General features: G+C 46.8%; 1 protein-coding gene across 4 annotated transcripts in view; it reads left to right on the top strand.

Moving 5' to 3' along the window:
* The window catches only part of TMEM63B (transmembrane protein 63B), a 59,768-nt gene that overhangs the window by 3,647 nt on the left and 38,718 nt on the right, over window positions 1-17,403 (top strand). For 3 of the 4 annotated variants that reach the window (XM_062572005.1, XM_062572002.1, XM_062572001.1), the window contains exon 1: window positions 15,101-15,121. The exons of the other annotated variant lie outside the window; for it this stretch is intronic. In XM_062572005.1, coding sequence (XP_062427989.1) covers window positions 15,117-15,121 — 5 coding nt within the window. In that variant the 5' untranslated portion in view covers window positions 15,101-15,116. Of the gene's footprint in view, window positions 1-15,100; window positions 15,122-17,403 lie in introns of those variants that run through there. 4 annotated transcript variants of the gene reach the window in all.

The following is a 17,403-nucleotide window of genomic DNA, read 5'->3' as shown; positions in this document are numbered from 1 at the left end:
TCTAACAGCTGCTTTCCAGAGGATGGGAACAAAGGAGATGAGAGCAATCCTTGGTGACAATCCCTCAGGCTACTTCTGCTGCTCCTTCTTCCTGCAAGTGAGAGCTTGCATGCCAGCCCGTTGCCAGGCCTAGTGGTGATGGGGTCAGGCCACTAACAGGCAGGTGAGGTGGAGGTCAGAAGGCACCCTGATGCCTTCCCGTGGTCCTTCCCAGAGGCCTTGTTTGTTGGCACAAGGGTTTTGGTCTCTTATTTTGGAATTTTTGAGTTGAATTTTTAGTGCACTTCTGTTCCCATGGTAACGAGTCAGAAACAGCCTTGAACCCTTCAGTGCCTGCTGGCAAGGCAGTTTGTTGCCCTCGTGCAGCCGTCCCTCCAACTGGTGACTTCTCCAGTGTGTGACTTGGAGTTCGTACATGGGCAGGTCAGCCTGCTTCCTGCACAGTGCAGCCACTGCTTATCCAAGAGAGGTTTGCCATGACAGCAAAGTCCAGTGTTAACAAACATCTTAAAGGGAAGCAAGGGTTGTGATAGGGAGGACAAACCCAAACAGTGGGGAAGTCCTTGAGGGGTTTTCTCTCTAGCATGTGATGAGACTGCTGGTGCAGATGGCAGCTGGCATCTCTGGGGATGCCAAGGAGGAGGCAGGAAGCTGGTATCACCAGTGCTTGCCATGCACTGGAGAGCTTCACTCCATCCCAGTCCAAAGCCCTGCTGCAGACCTGGGCAGAGGGCAAAGGAGCAGAGAGAAGCCAGCCCTCACCACACATTTTTCATTCTGTGTTTTTCGTGCAGCTTGATGCTGAGACTCCACTCAAAGCCTAAGTGAAAGGGCAGATTTGCTACAATCTGAACTAGCTGTGCAGAGTCATAGGCCTTGCCTAATAGCTTTGAAGGTAGGGGGAAGGGAGCAGCCGAACCTCTAATAGGTTGCGTTCACTGGGATGCTGCGTGAGTCAGGAAGAGGAAGGTTTCCCTTTGTCTGATCTCAATAAAGCTGTATTTCCTGCCCCTCCTCTGTCCCCAGGGCCCCTGTCTGGGCTGAGCAGGCAGAAAGCAAGCGTCTTTCCATGAGCTTGCCCATCTGCTTTCACCTCAGGTCTGCATGAGAGCTACGAGTACTGGAGGGAGGAGGCTTGCTTGGCAGGATTTCCCTCATCTGGCCCATGAGAAGCGTGCTTTTGCTCTGTACTTTGCACTGTGCATATAGCTGTGCAAAGGAGATCTGCCACTCTCTCCTACACCTCACTGCCAGTGGGAGTGGAAGTCCAGACAGATATGCAACATGGGGTTTGTCAGGACCCACTAGGAACTCAGACATCACAGCTGTTGGCCAGGCCAGTGTTGGCATGAGTGTAAAGCAAGAAACATGCTCCTGTGCTGGTGCTCCTTGCTCCTGCCCTACAGCCACCTCTGCTATTCCAGCTCTAGGCTTCCTGCTTGAAGGATGGCAGCAGAGGTAAGCTGCAGAAGCACCTGTTGGAAGTGAGCCTAGGAGTTTAGAGTTTGCTTGTAGACTGAACTGGAAACTGGAATGGAGGTTTCTAGGGAGGGCAAAGGAGTGAGTCCCTGTGTCGCTCATCCACTTTGCTCTTCGCACATTTTCCTTGCTTTGGTGCTGTTGCTTCAAAAGATCCCGTCGTGATGGCAGGCAGCATCTGTAAGGGTAGCTCTGTGCCCCTCATGGGAGCGTCTGCTGGCTGGGACTGCAGCCCTCGGCATCTCTCCCATACCCTGTGCAGCTCAGGCTCTCTGAGAAGGACACATTGTCTTGCTAGCCATATGGGAAATTGGTGTGTGCAGGAGGTGCCTTGAGCATGTCCTTCTCGGGAAGAAACCTCTCTGCCTGCAGCTATCATCCTGTCAGCAACCCTGCAGCAGAGAGGCCCTGTGCCTCAAGATGACAGAGAAGTGGGAAGAACGGGAGTGGGTTTGGGGGATAGCCCAGATACTGTCTAGAAAAAAGCTGGTTAAAAGAAAACAAAATACAAGAATCAAGAAGAAATATGCCCATGTGCATATACATGCTATATGGCAGAGAGAGTGCAAGATTCATGAAGTCAGTGCCAAGCTTGTGGAGCAAAGGCTTATGGTACAAAATGGCTTTTCTCTGAGCCAGCAGGCCTGTGGTTGGTGTTGCCTTCTCTCTTCTGGTTCTTCTAGCATGAAGCTGTGTGTCTGCCTTCACTCCAAGTACAGATTAGCTGCAGGAAGCCAGAGTCTCTCACTATATGTGATGCAGTGTTGTTCTCTGTGCTTTTCTGTGCAGCATTTGCTCCCCTTTGTTAGATTATCTTCACATGTTCTTTATGCATTCCCTGCACATGATCCCAAAACAGAGTTGGAAATATTTGTTCTCCCCACGGTTGTTATATGTGGATATTGTCTGTTATTCTTGCTGTTTTGCTTTCAAGTCCCTTCCTCCCCATCTCTCATAAAGCCAATTCCAGAGTGGGAGGTATGCTTTCCCAGTATACCAGTGCTGTCCCTGAGCCAAGATCTTATAGTGGTTACACAGCCTGTATTGGTAAAATGAAGATCTTGCTGGCATATTTTTGGCACCTTTTGAGCAAAACAAGGTCTCCTGTTCCTGATGTGCTTTGGTCTAATTGTGTCAATGCCAGCAGCTTCTGCCTGCGTAGTTGTGCTAGGAAGAACGATAGGTCTTGATCTGTGCCTGCTATTTTTCCCTTTTCCACTTTGACAGAGAAATTAGAAGTTGATAGCAGTGGCCTAGCTTAAAACAGTCTTTTGAAGAGCCCCGTTTATGTGGCCTGTTCTAGGAATATGTTTGTGTTATTGCATTAAAAAGGAGGTTGGATCCTTTAAGAGACTGTATGTTTGAAAGGTAACACATTGCATCAGGACTACGGAATAGCGGCTCTGTGCAGGATTTATATCTGGTTGATTTTGGTATGTTCTGCCATTGCTTTTCTGAAGCACCAATATCATGCTGTCTCTTTGAGCAGCAAGCTAAAGAAGAACCTCTCTTCCTTCCTGTCCATGGAGGGGTAACTGGCGGGGGCCTCTGGCACCCTGCCTCTCCTATCTGAGTGTTACAGTCTCTCCCTGAGAGAACTCTATGTCCCCCAAACAAGTCCTGCAAATCCTTGTGTTGAGTGTGCTCATCTCCCCTCAACCCTGGTACTTCCACATGTGAAGCACTTGCTCACTTTGACCTCTATTTCCTCTAAGGGTGCTACTGCTGAAAATCCTTACAGATCTTGGCTCCCTGTGGGGCCACCTGGGCTCTGGCCTGTACATGGTGCAGACCACCAGCTGCGGACAGCAAGCTGCTACCTGTGACGTGATCCCTCATTCTGTTCCACCAAGATGGCCCTGCTGCATTCCTTGCAGGGAAGTGCTGTCCTCTGGGCTGTGCTTTCCCCCATCGGCCTGCACAGGAGACAGCGTTGACAAGCTCTCTTAGCCTGCTATGTCCTAATGTGTTGCTGACACAGGCTCGGGTCAGGTGGACATTCAGAACTTCAGTGCATTTTTTTAGGAGAGTGCAACTACTAGAAGAGTCGTATGCTAGCCTGCCCCTAGTTTCACTAATTAAGAAGATGCCTTTAGTAGACTGTTTCTGATCCCTTCAAAGCCAGGGAATGAGACCATCTTGGCATGTCTTTTACTTGGAGGAAACTCAGGTGGCAGTAGGCCTTGTCTCCTGCCTGAAATATTTATCGTTGTCTTATATTTTCTGGTTGAAGTTTGGGCAGGCCCTCGTAGTGACATTGACTGAGGAGAGTCTCTGCACCTGACTTTAGAAATACTCTTGAATAAAAAACTTAGCATCTTTGGATCCCAGAGAGGACCTTAAAAAGGATCTGATTAATTTTCTGTCTTTCCTCCCTCAGCTCTCAGTGCATATTGTGTAGGCTCCCCTTTGTGTGAAACTGTTGTACTCTGGAGAGCCTCAGGTGATGCTGGTGAAGCTGTTATCTACAGGATGACTGTATATGCCAGTTGATGATTTGCTGAGGTCTTGTCTACACTTGAGGCTTAGACTTGGTTGGAATGAAATCACTGTGTATCTGTTGAACTGTGTATCTGTAAATGCCCAGGGACTTGCTGTTACCCATGGTATAGACAAGGCAGCTTCAGTTAGATTTGTTTAAAGTTATAAATCTGGGAAGAAGAAATGGGGTTTGCAATGAACACAAAACTTGGTGTGGCCCCCAGCTGGGGCGAAAACAGCCAATGCAACCGTTAGATGAAATAAAGAATTGGCTCCTGGCTGAATAGAAGAGACGAACAAATTAAAGGTGGCAGTAAGAATTCTATCTTCCCCTTGCAAAGAAGGTCAATGGTGACAAGGGTTTTAAAGCAGTTTATTTTAAAAAGTGAATCCAAGCACAAGTCAGAACAGGTGACAGACTATTTAGGTAAATTAGATTTGGTCAAGTGGGCAAAGCCTTATGAAATTCCCCTGCAAGTACTTACAGAACAGGCCAAGGTAACTTTTGCATGGTGAGCAACCATTTCAGAGAAAATCTAGTAGAGGACATCCCAGGGCTTGATCCCTTACACCCAGTCAGTCTAAATAAACCAGAAAAAAATAATTAAGCAACCATTGACTATCCTTTAAGGACGTAGGATAAAACTCCATCAGTGTTTATTTTTTTCTAGAACATACCACACCAAATCTTTTGATGAAATCAAAAAATCATGAAATCAGTTAACTCCTTCGTATGGTTAATGGCTTGCCTAGCAGTTAAGCGGAGTAATTGTTGTGATGAATTTTGACTTAAGTCAGTCTTTGTCACCCTCCCGTATGTCAACCTCATAAAACAAATTGAGAAGGGCTGGGAGATGTGAAGCATCCCTCAAGTGGATGCACAGCTGCTTCAAAAGCCATATTCAAAAAGTGGCTTGATGGCATTCCTTTCTGATAGGAAGACCCTAGTTTGGCAGAGGCAGGAAAAATGTTAGTGTTATCAGGGTTCATGAGCAAGATAAGTTAGTGCTGTGCTACAGAGGAGAAAAATTCAAGGCAAACCTTGTGCCAGGCTGTATTAGCAGTGTCACCTCTAAGGTGCAGGAAGTAATTATTGCTTTCCTCAATACAAATGAGGTTTTGCTTAGGCTTTTGACTAGGCTTGGTTGTAGATGCTACCCATGGCACAAACAGGAGAGTGTCCAAGAAGCAACTGCAATGTTTATGGTCTTCAGAAATGAGGAACGGGAGGAAGTATGAGAAGAGCTAGGATTGGGTAGCCTGAGGAGGAAGAAAAGATGGAAGAGAGAACTTCATGGTCTTCAAGAACAAAGTGATGTCCTTCTAGAAAACTGTAGTTGATCGTTTTCAATGAAGACAGGGCAGGAAGTCATCAACTTTGTCTTTAGAGAAGCATTCAGATTAGATCTTAAAGTTTTTCCTCATATCAGTTGGGATAGTGAAGCAGGAGAAGAGGCTACCTAGTACTGGGCGGCTGAAGCTTCCATTTCTGAAGTCTTTGTGGTGGGGGAGGGTGGAGTTTTTGGACTTTTTTTTTTTCAGAGCAAGTTAGCCCAAAGTTTTAAAGTATGGACCAGTTATAGCTTGCTGTGCCTCCTGGCAAGGAATTGGACCAAATGACCTGTTCCTCTTGAAGCCTGGCAGTTCTGTTAAATCCAGATTTGATGTCTGGAAGGGAAGTAGTGAGTAGCCATAGGAATGCAACTTTTGCTGCTGTAGGAGATGCTTGGCAGACTAGTACTAAAATACTGCATCCAAAACTAGTGTCAGTGTTCAGAAAAGGATGCTGAAAATCTGTAGAGAATGCAGGAAAGAGCTATAAAACAACTTGAAGGCAGGAGAAAAAGCTTTATGATGAGAAATATAGGGAGTTCAATCTGTTTATCTAATCAAGGCAAAGATTAAGATGAAATTTGGTTATCATGCATAAGCATAACATTTCTTATGCTTGTTTGCATCAGTAATCTGGTGGGTAGAAATACTAGATCACAAAGAAAACGTGTACTGTAGAAAAACATGTAGTAAGATCTTGGGGCCATGATCACTTCAGAGCCCCACATGTAGCTGGCTCTTCTCTATCACAAGTAAAAGGAAATATTAGCACAACTCCAGCTATTATAAGGCAATGCTGTTCCTGTGGTGAATTTAGGGTTAGGTTTAGCTCAGTTAGAGTGTGGCGCTAATAATGCCAAGGTCGTGGGCTTGATCCCTGTATAGGCCACTTGCTTGAGGGTTGGACTAGATGATCTCCAGAGGTCCCTTCCAACCTTACTGATTCTATGACTCCTTGTGATGAACCTACATCTGCTCTCCATGCATGTGCCTTTGAAATTGTTCCCTATTTCTCCTTGTCCCCACTCATCATTCACTACTTTAAGTGATTTATAGCATGCTGTCCCTGGTGGCATGTGACTTGGCCAAATAATACCTGGAAGCAGCCAGCAGAGCTCCTGAGAGCCTACCCACTGCCCTCTAGAAGTCATCTGGATCAATGAATATAACGAACCAAACAAAGTGTAACTGTTATCTCTCTAGTTCCAGCCAGCCTGCTTGTGGTCCAGTGCTTTGTGCTTGGGCTGCAGCTTTATTTAGGGTCATTAAGTCATTTTCCAGTCCAGGGGCTAACATTTCTGTCAGCCCTATGAACGAATCTTGAGAAGGAGATTGGACGAGATGCTGCAGCAGATGGTTTGCTAAAATCTTGCTACATCCATGACTTCCCTTTCACCCACTAACGCTGTAATATTGTTAAAAATAAAACTGATCCAGTTTGCCTGACAGGATATATCCTTTGTAAATCCCTGCTTCCTAGTGCTCATAGAGTCTCTCACACTAATATCTTGGTGGTGTTTTATTGCTTGTGGTAAGAAAGGAATTTCAAAGCTAGTATGTAGTTCTTGATTATCATTGTGAGTCAGGGGAGAATGAATACTTTGGTATGCTTTAAAGGAGAGTGAGGGGAACCCCACAGTACTTCACTCTTTTTTGTTTTGGGGGATTTTTTGTTGTTGTTTTTCCCTCAAGCTTTGCTCCATTTTAATAGGAACAGAGTTTTGGCATATACAAAATAACCTCAGAAAGTGTTTGTGTCTTGTTCTGAGGAGACAGTGCTTACAGAGTCGAAGGGTCTCAATCTAGAGTGAGTTGGTTTAGAAAAGTCTGGTGAAATAGCAGCAGCAGTTCAGCTAGTTGTGATGGATATGGGATGTCAGATACACCTTTGCAAGTCATAAAGGCATAGAACATCATGGTATGGTTTCAGTATTTCAGCATAGTCTGGGTCCTGACTGTGAAGTATATTAAGTGCCTACTTGAAAACACTTGCAGTCTTCTGGCGTGCTTGGTGTGTGGGATTGTCTGTTTTGATCATTCTGCTGATGTATTGTTTTGGCAAATTCTCAGTCTGGCTTACTCCAGCTACCATCACCACCTCAAAACACTGAAAAGCAGTTTTGCCAGTATAACTGCACCTCCATCAGTAGATTTATACCTGTACAGACATGTTAATCATACGGGCCTTTGTTTCTCTATCTGACACAGCTGTGCTGGAAGATGTCTCTGGGGTTGGCCTGGTATGAAAGATCAGATGGGGCGGGTAGTTGGATCTAAGAAGTTAAGGGAAGAGAAAAGGTGGGGCAATCAAGGTAGTAGAGGTGCGAAGTTCTAATGAGTTCATTTTCAAAATATGTATGAGTAATTATATGGGTAGGAAAGAAATGCTGAAAAGTGTGAGTCTGGTAAATAGAGAATAAAGCAGGTTTCAGAGAGCTAAAGGTAGAGGAGTGCTTTGGTATTTGGACTGTGATATGTATGCTCTATCTGTTGTTTGTATTGGCCTTCCTGGAGCAGGAAAAAGACCTTTCTTTATACCTTTGGAAGTAAACTCCAGCCCATCAAAACAGTGGTGGAGGTAGAATGGTTTATTGTGGCTGAGTGAGAAAGAATGTGAACCAGAAAAGCCTATTCCTGAAAGCTACAGCAGTGTAGTGAACCTGTCTGGATCATTTCAAGCCTGCCTGCCTGATTTTTATTCTTCCCAGGCTCTCTTGAACTTGCCAATCATCCCTGTCAATCTCTAATTGCCTCTCAGCCTGCCCTGGCATTTCAGAACATCCCCAGACTTGTCCCTCCCTAGGTGCCATTTTGTGCATTACTGATTGCAAAGTCCTTAACAACTTCTTGCCAAGCTGTCTGCAGAGGCCCCAAACAGAGGTTTGAGGCAACACTCTCTCCTCTTACCTAAGCAGCAGGCCTGGAGGATAGCCCTACCTGTTATTCCTGCTCTGTCTCCCTATTTAGAGATGGGTGATTGTGTTTTAATCCTCGTTTTGTCTGCAGGAGCCAGACAGATTACAGAACTGATGAGGGTTTGAGGTTTGCTGTGGCTGGGGGAGAGGCGAGGGGGTATTTTTGATCTGCCTCTGTTTTTTTTTTTTTTTTCCTTAGGACACGTGCGTTGAGAGTGATGGGGCAGAAACATCTGCCCCATCTGTTGGTAACCCAACCCATGAGAAAGGCCAGGGCGAGATCATGCTGATGAGTCTTGCTGCTTGCGGTGCCAGAGGAGTAATCTGCTCCTTTCTCAGCACTGCAGCACTCTTGCACATTGACTCAAAGGCATGCCAATGTGCTTTGCTGACAGAGGCAGGTACTGCTTACAGAGAGCAGGCAGGGCCCCGGAAGAGCCAGCTGAGCGCCTCAGGGAATGGGCTGCTCCTGGTGCAGCAGCTGAGGGAGGGAGAGAGGTTCTTTAGAGGTGGGGCTCCTTTCGCTTCCCAGGGTTTCCTCTGTCAGCAGGCATTCCCTGCCTTCCCTGGAGCAGGGAGAGGATTGCTGGGGTTTGCTGCCACATGAGATCAGGGAGGCAAATAACGTCAGCCAGTTAAACAGAAAGGATTAGACAGTCTTCTGGAAAATGAGCTCAAACCAAATACCAAAGGAAACAGGCAGGGATGTAGTTTTCATGATCCTAATCTGATGGCTGTGGATACTGGGGGAGAGCAAGAAGAGACCACAGAAAGTGGTCAGGCTTGCGTGCTGCCCTTCAGTATAACCTCCAATTGTCACTGTCCCTATTGGGATCTCCTTGTAGGGCTGGGCATTGACCTGACCTTAACAAAACCTGTACCCCTTTTCAGGAAGAGAAGGACTAAAGGAAAAAAAAAAAAAAAAAAAAAAGAGCCATGGGAAATGAAAAGTGTGTGGATAGGAAATGGGGCTGGAGGGGCACTGAGCGAAGCACCCTCATAGCACCCACTGCTCCTTGCAAAGCAGAGGATGAGGGAGCCAGAGCAGGTTCCACCATTACCAGGATTCCCCCATATTTCCTTCAGCTGAGACACGGGTGGGCGGTGAGGCAAGGGCCAGGAGACCAGCAAGGGGATCCTGTGAATTGGGCAGCAGCTGGAAAGAGTCACACTGATTCTTTCCTGAAGAGACTGTGCTGTGCTGACTGCCCATGCTAGTGTAACTGTTTCTGTGCTAGGAGCCCTGCTGCCAAGGCTGTGTTGAGCAAGTGAGTGGAGAGGGCAGGAATGGAGACCCTCTCCGCGGACTCCACTAGTCAGACAGTCTCTTGGACATCAACGGCGATGGAAGTTTGATGGACACCTTGCGTGTTTTGAGCTACTGGCTCAGTCCTTGGGTAGGAACCCACTGTGCTGAAATGGATACGTTGGGCTTGCTGGCATGCAAGGCTTGTCTGTGTTAACTGCAGGGGGTTCATTCTGTACATCCGCCATGCTATTTGCCATAAGCTTGGGGGGGGAGGGCGAGGAGGGGTGCTAGGTTGCTCAGGGCACATCCCTTGGCCAGCAGGCCAGCTCCCTCCCTGGCTGCTGACGAGGCACTTCCTACCTAGGAATTTGATCCAGTGATTGGACCAGGACTGTTGCCCCGCAGTGGGGGTGGCTGGTGGTCCTGTCCTGTCCTGTCAGACAGTTGGTGGAAATAGTAGAAGCTTCTTCTGACACCAGCTGTCAGGGTGGGGTGATTCTGTCTAGAGTGAGCCAAACTAATTTTAAATTAACCCTATTGTGCGAAGGTTGCTTGCTGTGGCAGTGTGGTATTAGCTCCAGTGAGAGATCTAGTATCTCTGCCTCATGCAGCCTGATGTGCAGGAGTGACTCTAGGAGTGCAGTGCTTGAATACGGTGCAGGAGGAAAGGAGTCGGAGTGCTCAGTGCTGTAAGTTACTCTCCTCTCAGGATAGAGGGCTTTTTTCATTCATTCTCTCTGCTTGAAAAATATCCCTCACATGGCTGTGTGCATAGTGAGGAAAGCCTTGGTCTTTTGTGGGTGAGAGTCATCTTCATTGCCATGTAGGATATTTATGACTCCTGAGATGGGGTTTACATCCCACAGACCTTTACTCCTGGGTGGGCTCATGTGTGTTGGTCTCTTTTTCACTACAGTTTGCCTGGTGCGGAGCAGAACACTCAGCCCCATGGCCTGACAAACTCAGCTGGCCCGTTCAACTACCCCCTTCCTCGAGAGCAGAGATGTTTGTGCAGGGAATGCACCTAATCCTGAAGAGCCTAAGCATTAATCTTTAATTAAAAAAAAATAGAAAAAATAAATGAGCTAGTGATGGCAAAACTTTCTAAATGCTTCCTTGCTGAATCTGCAGACAGAACTATTCCAGCATCTCTGTGGCTACTCAGAGCTCACCTGAGTTGCTGGAGGCAGAGTGAAGTTTGTGCTGATCAGTTTTGTTATAGTTACTAAGAGCTGTATAAGCCGTTGGGGTTTTTTTTTTTTTTTCTTCAATCCTGTGGCTTGTGAAATTCTTAAGCAGTGACAGGACAAGTTTTATTTGTACCGGGGAAGAGTAAATCCTTAGAAATATTATCTAAAGGCCCTAGAGGAAGAAGGAACAGCAGGGCAATGACAGTCCCTGCTGTTTCCCCAAATCTTATTGACAAAAAAGGGGGGACAGCTCCAGGACATACCCTTCACCTCTAGCAACTGAGCAAGGATTCCAGCTGGCTGCAGATTGAGGCTTGAACAGGAGGAAATATTTGTGTGCTGCTATTACATTTAATCTGGAAAATGGAGTGAATTAATGATGTGGTCTCCCTGGGAGGGTTGAATGTCATTTTCCTCTCTGACAGAAGGGGAAACTGAGGCATGGGGCATATCAGTGACGTGCCTAGAGTTGCACAGTACCTCAGCGGAGAGACTGAAAATAGATCCAGACTTTCCCATGTCACAGACCTGCACCGCTTCTCTGCCATTCTCTACAACAGGGTAGTCTGAGACCCAGATATTCATCTCGTGGTCGCTTCCTCAGCGAGATGAAGCAGACATGGGAGCAGCAACACATGTCGGTGCAGTCCCTGGGTCTGTGAGTGAACAAGGAGGTATGTGGAGCAGCAGTGCCCAAGCCTGTGCGAGGCTGTCAGCTTACTCGGCTCCGGTGTTGTGTAGGTGCTGATATAGCGACCTATGACTTGGAGCGGTAGGGATTTCTGATGGTGGGAGGAGGTGAGCTGGATGAGAGCGTGAACAGCGGGGTGGGGGGGAAGAGTGCAGGGGGTGAGTCAGTGCAGGGTGGGGGTGAATCAGTTGAGGGAGGAGTGGGTGAGCCAGGGCTCGGGTGGGAACAGCTGGGCCATGTTTCACAGAGGGGAGCTGCCATGTGGAAGTGGGAAGCTGGTGGAGAATCACAACCTGGCAGTAGGACATTAGAGTGTGAGCTTACCTTTCCTGAGGCCACTGAGACCGAGTCTTTGACCCCTCTGAGGTAAGAGGGAAAGGCTAGGAAGAGAGAGGGAGCTGGCAGCACGCAGTTGCCCGCAGAGTGGATACCGCGTTGTTGTTGGCGTTGGGGCTGCAGTGCACCGTGTGGGGTACGGGCAGTGCCACTGGTACGTTCCTGCCCCTTCCCTGCTGTGTCTTTCCAAGTGTTGTTCCCTAGCTGTCCTCACTGGTAGATGGGGGGGGGGGGGCTGCAGCCAGTGCCAGCAGTGGTGCAACCTGGGTCATGAATTTGCCCAGGGTTATGTTGTTGGATAAACTTGGGCTTGGAGGATTTTGCAGTAGATCGGAGCAGTCATAGGGGTTTTCTGTCCCTTGCAGCAAGGAGTCTTCCTCATTTCACAGTGGCTGTCTGGGAGTTATTCCCCCAGCAAAACCCTGCTGCAACAAATACCCTGCATACAAGTGCTGCTCTCTGCTCTTGTGGCACACAGTGGGTGTGGAGGCTTCGTGGCACAAAGTCCTTAATTCCTCAGTGAGGGTAACCTGTATTGAGGGGATGTGGCATGAGGACAAGCAGAGCAGGGTGAATAGTTTATAGATGAAACTCCTGCAGTTGAGGTGGCCAGCAAATCCTCAGGTATAGGTCTTAGGAAGCCCTGTGTTCCTGTTGCTAACAGTGTGCTCCGAGTGGACCTCTTGACTTCAAGTGTGGCTGTGACTGAACACACCTCAAGCCATGGCTGAGGTTTTTTGGTAAAGACACTGGAACAATCATCCTTATGCCTGTTAGGCAAGATAAGGAGAAGGAAATTGATCCAACCTCTTACTGTAAATGTATATCCTCTCCCATATATGCTAGCCTCTTTGGAGCTGGTAAGTGTAACGGATGAATCCAGGAAATGACAAAGAGGAATGGAGCCAGAGGGTCCATTACCAGTTTGGTAGAGTAGAAGGTCTTTAGCTATATGAGAGCTCGAAAGCAATAACTTTCTCCGAGAGAGAGAGGAAAACGTAAGATTCTAAAAATGAGCCTGGCATCCAGAGACAGCTGGTCTCAGCCAGGAGGGAGGAATGGAAAATGCAGTGGCTTCCGGAGGAGCCAAGAGCTGGTGCTGGTTATTTTGCTTGGATATGCTTCAAGACTCTGATATGCCACCATATGGGTATTCAGTTCAATAACATCATTGCATGCTCTAAAACTCAGGAGCCAGTTCTCAACTGCCCAAGAGGAGATACCACCTTAGACACCAGAGTAATTCTCCAGAATTTAATAGCCCTAGGAGATGCTTATTTCTTGCTTTCTGTTGCTCAGGATTCTAACTCCTGAATGGTGTCTCAAATGTTAGATACTCACGTGAGCCTGGGGTTTGTAGTCACTCTGCTACCCCCTGCTTTGAGACCCATAGCAAACTTTATTGTGTTTGTCTCTGCTTACTGCTGAAGGGTGACAGTATGTAGTACTGAACATTCAGATATCCCTGCTTCATACTGTCACTGAAATCTAGCTGTTTTCATGGGTGCTGAGTAAATGTAATAACAAAATGATTGCCCGGAAGGGAGGCAGGACTGGAGTGAGGATCTGGGGTCATATTTCCACCAGCTTGTCAGGGTTGCAGTCCCTCCACAGGAGATGAGCACTGCCTGAAAAAGCTCTGTCAAAGCATTTTAACAACGAACAGCCCTTCATGGAGCTTCTGGAAGAGGATCACAGGAGCTGCCAAGAGGCTTTTGGAGACCTTATGTTAAACCTGTTTTTCAACACCTGCTGGCACTCTGTGCTTCCAAAGCCTGGAACGTGCTAAAACAGGACACTGGCTCTCTTGTGTGGTAGATCTAATCAATATTGTTCTCACCTTTTCGTGGTGAGAACTTATCCAGAGCTTAACAATTCTGATTTTTAAAATGCTGAACGTGCCCTCAACTCTGGTTGCATTGGAAAGGGAGCTGCAGGTGATCGGCTATTTTGCAGCATCCAGCCCTAAGTAACACTCCATGTCTCCTGATCTTCCCATGACAGGAGAAAGAGCATGAACAGCCTGGAGCTCCTGAAACATCCGACTCCTGTAGTCCTCTGCTTTCAAGAAGTGAGTTCTCGATGTTGGTAAAACAGTGTATTATAAGTAGCTGATGCTCTGTCAGGATGAGTTTTACGTGCTGTTGAGCACAGATGTAGACCTGGACCTGGAAGCTGCAAGTGAGATTGTCCTGCTGACAGGCATATGGAGGCGGTCCCTCAGGAAGGAGTCTGCTGTGGGCATGGCTGGGAAGCTGCCTGAGTGTTAGCCCTTCTCCACTGGCCCTGGAAGGACATCCCTAGGCTTCCAATACTTGCAGTGTAGATGGGAGTGAGGGAGGAGGATTAGAAGAGGAGACTTGAAAACAACCAAGATTCAAGAGGAAGGAATGAAATGCAGATAGCTGTTTTTGGTTAAAGTTATCCATGAGGGGACCATAGGTACTTTCTATAGAGATCAAGACACTGCAACTAGCAGTAGTAGGGTAAAACTTGAGGCTGAATACCTGTTAGCTTGCTCATGTTTAAATAATTCCTGACAAAGATTAGGATGAGATTTGGTTATCATGCATAAGCATGACACTTCTTATGATTATATGCATCAGTAATTTGGTGGGTAGAAATACTAGACCAGCATTCAGGTGAGACTCTTTTTTTAAGGCACACAATTCCTGTGGGCTGCTTTGCTTTGTCTTTTAGGAGGCTAAGTGGAAGACACCATACATACAAACATTGGCCTTATTTTCAGAGCAAATGCTAAACCCGAAACATGGCTTGGGCTGCAGATTTCTGATGACCTGCAACAAAGCCAAAGTCAACTGAAGGGGCTTTGCGTGACATGAAGCCCAACAAAACTCTTTGCACCAAGGTTGATCTTGGTCCCAGCGTTGGCTGGCACTTCTAAAAAGACCTATCCCCCTGCCATCTGGGCCCAGCAGTCAGTCCCCAGTGACCATGCACTGTGGCTCTTGCCACAGCTTCAGTGGAGGCCCTACTTCCATACTTCGGGATTCCTTGGAGGCTTTGATCAAGATGCCACTTAGATGGTGTAAAAGGAGGGCAGGCTGCCAGGGGTGAAATTCCAGCCCTTCTGCTTACTTATGGGGTTGTGGCAAGATTACAGTGACAGGCCTCAAGCATAAACAAATGGGCAGATTGGCAGCAGTGGGACCAGCCATGTAGAAAAGGCGGGAGGAGGTGTTCCCTTCCTGCATTCTTGTACTTTTCCATTTGAGAATGTGGAGGAGCTAAATATAGCTGGGAGCAGAGAAGGTTTGCTCTGAAGGCTCCAGTCCTGCTAATATCTGGACGTATTCCACTTGCTTAGACTACGCTTTCTTCCCTCTTTGCTCAAGGCAGCTGTGTTCAGAGTAGACTGCACCCCACTCCATCCAGAGGTGGTCTCTGCCCTGCTGTTGGCCCCAACTCCAAGGGCCACTCCTATGCTGTGAGTGTTTCCTGAAGTAAGGCCGCATCTGCTGCTTCTGCAGTGGTGAGGGAGATGGATGGTGGAGGAAAGGAGAAACCATTTCTCTTCTGGAACCTGGGTTAGGAGTTCTCACTTAAGAAAGGTCTGTGACCTCCGCTGTCCTTCCCGGGCTGTGGAGGGTGAGGAGGGGATGTCACTGTCAGGGGTTGGCTCTGTATAGTACAGAGGGGATGGCATGTGGCTGTGATCAGAGGAGGAGCTTTAAGTTGGTATATCTGGGATATACCACCTGCTAGGGTGATGATTAACAGAGAACCTGTGACTTTACCTCTTTTTCCACTATAAAACAGGAGGGAACGATTGGTAACTAATGCCAGAAAAGCCCACATAGGACATGCTGACAGAACAGAGCCCTGGCCATTTGCCTTACTGTTGTCTTAGGCCAATAATGACCTAAATTAGGCCTAAATAAGCAGCATTATCTGACATTAATCCATGTCATCCAGGTTCTGTTTTAAGGTACTAGGTAAACCTAATGCTGCCTGGCACTTTGGGTGGAGTATTGGGCTGGCTCTGGCTCCTCTGAGCTGATTGGGATGCATTGCAAGAGCTAAGCAAAAGACATGCTAGAGACAGACTAACCCAGTGTGTGAGATGAGGTGGTATGGCTATGCTTTCTCCATTGATTAAAAACTAAATGGTCAAGGTAAGAGATTCTTACCATATCTCCTGCTTGCAGCGCATGTCTTTCTGTGCCATGATCTGAAGAAGCAGATGTTAGGAAACCTCTTTTCCAATATGTGATGATGGAGTTTACTATTGCACTTGTTAGCTGTGGGTCACCTTCTCTGGTGAGAATACAAGAGACTTTCTAAATGGTATGGCTGTTTGGTGAAGTTCTGAGATACTCAAATGCTTTTTGCAGGAGATGTTTTTAAAATACCCCTTAACAGTGGCAGAGAAAACAAAGGCCAATTTTGTTGTGTGGTGGTGTTTGCCAAGAGCCAGATAAGCCCTGACGCTAGTACTAATTATCTGCAGCAAGTCTGGCAAGGCTCGAGTGTGTGTGTCCCAGTATGTCTGAATGAGATAACTACGATGTTTGAATATGTGTTGATGTAAACTGGAAAAGTAGGAGTTCATCGTGCTTGTCAAAGTATCGTGTTTATAAAAAAAATTAGCTCCCCCATCCCCTTTTGCTCTAGCGAATTTGGACACTATGGGACGCAGCCACGCTTCTTCCATGGGAAGGAAGAAAATGGGGAGTGAGAGGGCGTGCTGGGATGGCAGAGCATGGGGTTTTACATATTTTGCCATGATAGGATGGAAAGAGAGCTCTTTAGCCTCTCAAGCTGTGAATACAAAGCATTTGCAGAGCAAAGAGACCGCTGTACCTTTCTCTGTGTTGCTCTAGCTGTATCCATGCTTGGGATTTTTGGCATAACATTGCCAGAAAGATACCTAAGGGACTTAAGAGAGCAGCCAGGAAAACAATCAGAGGCTGAAAAGATATGCCTGAAAAAATGACAGATGCACAGAGCTTAACTTCAGGAGAGCAGAGAGGTAAGTGTGTGAGATGTCTCCTGACAGCATGGGATTTAAGGATGAAGAGGGGGAGCAGTGGTTTGAGAGGAGGCACCAGGAATGGGAGTTATGAAATTAAGAAACAGAAACAGCAGAAAAGACATGCTTTGAGAGTCTGCTGGAACCATTTTCCCATGTAGAGAAGGAAGCTTCCTTGTCTAGGATCATTGTTTAACTGTTCAATATAAAATGTACCATGGGAACCTATTACTTATCACAACAGAGAAGTTCTGGTCAGAGAAGTTCAGCTACTTGATCTTTGCTGCCTCTGCTCTGAGATACTCAACTGGGGTGGGGTTGATAGTACACTGAGAAAGTGTTCAGAGAATGGGCTTGGAGAACATTTGATACTTGATACAAGGAAAGCAGAGAACAGTGCTCGAGCCAGTCCCTTTTTAGGCAAACACTTTAATTTAGCCATATACTTAATACCTGATGACTTCAATGAGAGCATTTCAAGATAAGTATTTACTTAGGAGCTTTTTAAAGCAGTGGTAATTTCTTTTGCATGAAGATTCTTAAATGAATATCTTAGCAAGCACTAGTCCATACCACTACAAAGCTAGATTTCCATTGGGGGAAGTATTAAGTAGTAACCCCATCTGAGTTATTAATTAGTAATTAATCTCTCAAAATGCCATAGTCTACTAATAATTTTTATGGCCCTGGTTCTGTGATATGTCTGAGAAGGCTGGGCACACTTCATTCATACAGTG

Source organism: Rhea pennata, chromosome 3, assembly GCF_028389875.1.
Source record: "Rhea pennata isolate bPtePen1 chromosome 3, bPtePen1.pri, whole genome shotgun sequence".
Taxonomy (NCBI): Eukaryota; Metazoa; Chordata; class Aves; order Rheiformes; family Rheidae; genus Rhea; species Rhea pennata.
Note: the sequence above shows the minus strand (reverse complement) of the source record. Positions and strands in the feature narration are given on the sequence as shown.